Source organism: Tachysurus fulvidraco, chromosome 12, assembly GCF_022655615.1.
Source record: "Tachysurus fulvidraco isolate hzauxx_2018 chromosome 12, HZAU_PFXX_2.0, whole genome shotgun sequence".
NCBI lineage: Eukaryota > Metazoa > Chordata > Actinopteri > Siluriformes > Bagridae > Tachysurus > Tachysurus fulvidraco.
Genome location: NC_062529.1, coordinates 9047528 through 9053706, shown reverse-complemented (window position 1 = coordinate 9053706; position 6179 = coordinate 9047528). Strand labels below are relative to the sequence as shown.

The 6179-nt window shown below is 36.9% G+C and overlaps 1 protein-coding gene across 2 annotated transcripts; it reads right to left on the bottom strand.

The window, feature by feature from the left end:
* Positions 1 to 396: 396 nt before the first annotated feature.
* alkal2b (ALK and LTK ligand 2b) lies at positions 397 to 5866 on the bottom strand. 2 transcript variants are annotated; one of them, XM_027172073.2, is made up of 6 exons: positions 5059 to 5866; positions 4216 to 4539; positions 2251 to 2304; positions 2062 to 2142; positions 1634 to 1707; positions 397 to 1151 (listed from the first exon to the last, which is right to left on the bottom strand). In XM_027172073.2, exons 2-5 carry the CDS (start codon positions 4481 to 4483, stop codon positions 1643 to 1645), a joined length of 468 nt encoding a protein of 155 aa, XP_027027874.1. In that variant the 5' UTR covers positions 4484 to 4539; positions 5059 to 5866; the 3' UTR covers positions 397 to 1151; positions 1634 to 1642. The 2 variants fall into 2 exon arrangements, with proteins under 2 accessions (XP_027027874.1, XP_027027875.1); XM_027172074.2 differs by having other exon boundaries at positions 4216 to 4534.
* Between the last annotated feature and the right edge of the window lie 313 nt (positions 5867 to 6179).

The window sequence follows — 6179 nt, the reverse complement described above, 5'->3', positions numbered from 1 at the left end:
CTAAAGTCTGCCAAAAGAAAACCATATATTCAGAAGTTAAAGAGGAGAACATTTGAAACAAGTTTAGAGGTAGTTACTCAATCAAATCAGAGGAGGAAATATGTTGGTTGGCCTGTGACCACTGATTAAATTTCCTCAGGCTTCTCTTGGCTTCATTACATGTTTTATCTCTGGCAGACATGCATCTAGTCACAAATAGCAATATTAGTCTAAAAACAAATTTGAGTAAATAAAACATTTGTTATGCGAGAAAAGTTTTGAAAAATAAGTCTGAACAGAATCATGTGCTATTCCTGTGCCTGTTGTCTGCTATAAATCTTTGCTTTGTGTGTCACATGATCATTTATCACACAAATCATACTTTGTAATTGTGACTGTCTAGTATGAATCGTGATGGAACTTTCATTTATTTATTTATTTATTTATTTTGCATGGCCCTCTAGTCCTTACACTTGCACCTGAAAACCACATTTTTATCTAAGCAATTTTACAACATAACATTATATAACAAAGTTTTTATTTGAAGATAGATTTTTTTTATATTTACAATATATACATATTGCACTCTAGCTGGGATGTGTACAATTTTTACACCAGCAACTGACAATAACTTGAATATATAAATAGAGTATATAATTATATATAACATTCATATTCAGGGAGAATGCTGATATAATTTTTTCTTATACAAAAGCAAACTTCATCCCTAAACTCTCCAACAATTGTCTTATAAATACAATTCATAATTCAATCATTGATTTTGTGTAGCAAAGGTGGTCAGACTAGAAGCTGTGTTTAATTACCGACCACAACTACTGAAAAACACAGTGAACAGCAACGGCGATGTTTGCATAAACGTAAATGTATTTGCATTATACTGTACTGTCTACAGATTTTGGCAGTAGGATTATTTTTGTAAAACAGCATCTTCACTTGCACCATTCATGTTATCAAAAAGTTCAGTGATAACATTGATTTGTCAGTCAATAAGACTTCCATGGTACTGTATGTAAAACTCTATGGAGAAGCATGATAAAAAAAAATGTGATGACAAATTATGCTTCAAGGTTTTCAAGGTGTTTTTTTCCCCCTTGTTCTTTTCCAAGGCACTTTATTCTTGGTCCTCTTTTATTTCTTAAGCCTGTTGAAATCTGTGAAGAGACAATTTACATTTAATGAACCTGATTAGGATAACTTTTGTAACCTGCTCAGACACACTCAATTTTTTTATGAGCTCTGAAAAAAGAATTCAGTAAATGTAAAATGATTTCATATCATTTTATATTTACATAAATTTACCCCTTGTAACAAAAACAAATACTTACATAAGCTATTGCATAAGCTTACATAAGGATTTAGTTTTTTTTTTTTCTTTTTTGATCTGGTTTGATCATCTTAAACCAGCTTTATGACATTTCATATCCATTTAGATTATTTGTAAGTCTAGTGGGATACATTTGCTTTGCTTTAGGAATGCAGCAGTTAATAAGTGGTACACTGATAATCCGTGTGCCTGATAAGACAATAAATGTTTAACATGTCGATTTGTGCTCTGAGAAAACATTTCCTGACATGACACTGAAACGAACAAGAGTGTCGGTAATACACAGAATACTTCGAGTTAAAAATTTACCTTTAGCGACTATCCCTCTGAACACCGCTGACTCTCTGCTAACCTTCTGAGTAGCCGAGCACATCTTCTATAATCTACAGTGTGTACAGATTTAACATTAGCAACAATACATAAGAGGCAATTCTGGATTGTGATTTCATATCAACTGAAACCCTAGAATTGCATTAGAATAACATTTTTACAACATAAACATGTTATATACATGCCACTGAATATATAAAGGTTTTACATCAAAAAATTATTTATATTTTTTTTATTTATTTAAAAAAACATTCAAAATATCTTCATATACACAGAATAATCAATATTTATTAATTACATGTTAATATCTGTAGGACAAGATCAGGAAAACTAACACAACTATACTAAAGCTGGATTTCTCTTGTAAGAACTTCATAAATAAATGTCATGTAGGGCCATCCACTTACAGGCTGGTATTGTGCAGTCCCTGGTGTTATGATATAATCGATAAAAGCGTTTGCTGCATTTCGGGCTAAAATAGAGAGGCCCTGAAACAAACAGAACATGTCAAGCTGATGCTGGCACACAGTCAACAATTATATGCATACTTTCACTTCATAGACAGCAACACACATGAATGCCGGAATTTCGCTTACCTGTTAAATGTTTCAGGAACTTCTCTTTCTGCCGCAGATCTCTAGGAATGACGTCTGTCAAAAATCAACAAACAACTGTTAGTTATGTTACTATTATTGATAATAGTTTATGTTTTAAAACAGTACTTCATTTTATAACTGTTTCAATACTCAAGAATGCCACCAAACACTCCTGATTACTTGATGACATCTAGATATATAAATAATCAGAAATAAACGGATTAAATGTGTTTTTTATCTCATGGTGATCAAAGTTAGAACAGGTGAACCTTAAGGGATTTGTGAAGAATGGCCTGAGGCACTGGAATTTTAGTGATACAAATGATTTAAATGATTTTCCCAGAGAGGGATGTGGAAGTATATTTATACCCACTGTTAGGAATTAAATCTTGTAAAGCTTCATATTCTCCAATTATCCATATGGCAGTGTCTCTGAACACACAGCATGTCAAACTTTGAAGCACATGGGTTACAACAGTAGAAGATGACATTGAGTTTCCACTCTTGTCAATAGGAGAGGTAGGCGAGGTTTTAGCAATCCTGCTCTTCACTGACAGAAGTGTTGGGGATCCACCTCAAGGTTTGGTGAGCTGTGTGTTCTAAAGTGCTTTTCTGATCACCACCTTTGTTAGAATGGTTATTTAAATTACTGTAGCCTTGCTGTCAGCTCAAACCACATTCGTCATTCTCTTCTGACCTCTCCCATGAACAAGGCATTTCCACAGAACTGTCCCTCATTTATCTACCAACAGTCATTATCACATTTTCACTGTTCTGATGTTTGATGTGGACATTAACTGAAGCTCTTGACATGTTTGACTTTATCTATTGTACTGTTGCAACGTTAATGAATGATTGGATAAGTGAATTAATAAGCAGATCTACAGGTTTTCTAATAAAGTGGTCAGTGATGATATAGTGCATAATTATTGTACTGTTATGGGTGATGTGGAAAAAAATGTGATGGTGAAAGGCATGTGATATTCTCAGAAGATACTGGCATAGGTTGGAAAAGAAAAGCGATGTGAATATTTTGTTAATTTATTATAGGTATTATTGAATTGCTCAATTTATTAATTGACTTTATCCAAACATCATTTTTTAATCTAACTGCATGTTAATAGTGTATAATTTGATTGAGTTATAAAACGCTCCTATAAACAAGTGATTAATGTGGCCACTACTTGATGAGTTGAATTGCGTTAAGAAGATAAATATATGCTACAATCCTACGAACATTTATTTATTTACAATGGAATATTTTCCTGTTTTCAGATGCCCTGGCATCAACATTTAGGGCAGATTTAGGAAACTGACTGTTAGCGTAACACAACTGTTCAAATATGAAGCCTCTTTCTGTACAGTGATATTTTTCCTATTTATTTGTGTGATAATAAAGCTCTTTTTTTCCTGAACTTTCCTGCAATAGACTTGATTAGAACCAAACAATATTTATAGGCTTCATATTTCAGAGTTGAGGTTAGAAATTAGCCATTTTAGATGACAAAATAGGTTAATTATAACACCTCATAATAATAATAATGATGATGAATAACAATAAACTCTGATAATGATGGGTTTCCACCTCTGTAACAAAAACAAAACAAAACAAAACAAAACAAACTCTGATAGTGATGGGTTTTACACCTATGTAACAAAAACAAAATAAAAAAAACAAAACAAAACAAAACAAACTCTGATAGTGATGGGTTTTACACCTATGTAACAAAAACAAAACAAAACAAAACAAAACGAAACAAAACAAAACAAACTCTGATAGTGATGGGTTTCCACCTCTGTAACAAAACAAACAAAAACAAACAAAAACAATCATAGGTTCCCTGTTTATGATTCCAGTCTGAGATCCGTATCTCAGATGTATCCTATAAAACATGTGTATATAGGACCGATATGTGTCCTTTAAAAGTAATATCCTAATGTATTCAGTAGAACGGTCTACTTTACCCAGAGTTTGGTCATGCTGATTGGATTTGTTGACTTCGTTCCCTTCCCTCGACTCGATGGAGTATTCCGTCTTGATGGGAAGCGAAGAGTGCGCTTGATGCTCGGTGGATTGCGCGTAATGCTCGAGCTCGTCTCTCCCGCTAGCCGCGAGCAGCTGCAGCAAGCTGGTGGTGGCGCGTGCGGACGCAGAGCCGCTCTGTCCGCCGTAGTCGCCGCTCACGATCAGCAGCGCGAGCGCAGTAATGACTGGCGCGCGCAAGCCGCTCATACTGAAGCGCAACTGGAGCGTGCCTCTCTCGCCACTGAGGCGTGTGAACTTCTGCCCTTGGACGAATAAAAACACAAAGCACACACGATGGAGACACCTTAATGAAAAAAAGTCTGCGTTCAGAGACCAGGATTTTACCACACGTCCACACAAGTGGGCAAAGCTTTAAGCGTCCCATTACGCTCAGGCGTATTTAGCCCATCGCGCGCGCATCAGTATGACGATAGCTAATTCGAAAGTTTATTTTGCAATGACACAGTGCAATCTGAAGAAATGACTCTAAGGAATTTAGCTGAAGTTACGCCCCAACAATGTCTTTCCTTTGCTCCTACTTGGCATGAAGTGTTGACGTGCCAAAGATTGGCTGCAAAACTACAGAGAAGGAATTGTTAGAATCTCATATATCTCAAATAAAACGCCCGAACCGGTGTCCGACTTGTAGCAACACGCATCAATACATATGCACGTACTTAAAATAGTTGAATAAGCAGAAGTGTTTATAGAAAAAATAAAAAAAATCTGAAAGAACTCTGAAGCCAGACGCATTTTACGCACAAGATCCAAAGCCTTATTACCTGTTTTGTGAGTGTCACGCTGGTTCGGTGTCCTCCAGATGTGTTAGCAGTTTAATATAGTAATGTAGGAGCTGCTAGGGTTCCTCTCTTCAGGTAGTCTCAGGTTAGAGATCTATTGCACCATGGCACAGAGAGAGCCCAGTCTCTTTATAGGCGCCTGTGGTCATTCACTAAACTGTGCAGTGAGTGACGACTGACAGCCGGCGACTTTTCCTTTTTCTTCCTCTTCTTCTCCTTCCTTCTCCTCCGTCGCTTCTCTTGGTGATGTTTGGGTCACATTCATCCGGCATGAGATCCCTTGCTTTTTATCCTGTGCTGCAGACGTAAGGACTCGTCCCATGCGGATTGTCCCGGCATGTCGATGTGCGCCTCCAAAGACGCATTTTAATGCTTTTCACTTAATCCGGTCATAATATAACTGCTGCATATATCCACTTGTGGCTCAGGAAAAGTGGTGTCCCCCTCCAATTACTAAGAATCTTTTCATTCCCTTAAACGGGAATCTCTGGATCTGTTTCTAAACATGGACTGTGGTTGAATAGGCTTTCTCTCTCTCTCTCTCTCTCTCTCTCTCTCTCTCTCTCTCTCTCTCTCTCTCTCCTTCCAGTAGCGGATACCACAATCGATTCGCATTTATTTGACTTGGACCATTACGAGAAAGTCATTATAGACAACGTAATTAGGCGCAATTCGTCTGAAATACGCGCATGTGCGTGTGGCGCGTTGGAGCAAGAACCCGCATGTGACGCGACAAATTTATAATTTGCTAGCACAAGGACCGAGGAGTGAAAAGCCAGACTTTATCTGCTTTCGTTTACTCCATCCCAACTTTACCACTCCCTTTAAGCATGCAAAAAATGTCCACTCATATTTTACTCTCCTCCCTGTTTTTCTTAGCCTCCCTTTAAACGGTCACCGAAGAGGAATCACGTTAACATAGCAGTTCCCTTAGGTAATCATAATCAGGATTATAAAGCTTTGATACTATTATTACACCTAGGTGGAGTGCTGCAGATTTAACAGTGCATTTTAGTAGGCTTGTACTGTATATAGAACAGTGGATCAACAGTGCCACATAGTGAGTCTGTGTAGGTGATGTTCCATGACCTGAAAACATGAAA

What these genes read in the sequence shown, in the direction of transcription:
- alkal2b (XM_027172073.2), bottom strand. Translation starts at nt 4,483, where the DNA reads ATGAGCGGCTTGCGCGCGCCAGTCATTACTGCGCTCGCGCTGCTGATC. An exon ending in TCAGCATGACCAAACTCTGG is followed by an intron (nt 2,305 to 4,215) that starts GTAAAGTAGACC and finishes GATTTTTGACAG; the next exon opens with ACGTCATTCCTAGAGATCTG. An exon ending in GGACTGCACAATACCAGCCT is followed by an intron (nt 1,708 to 2,061) that starts GTAAGTGGATGG and finishes TACACACTGTAG; the next exon opens with ATTATAGAAGATGTGCTCGG.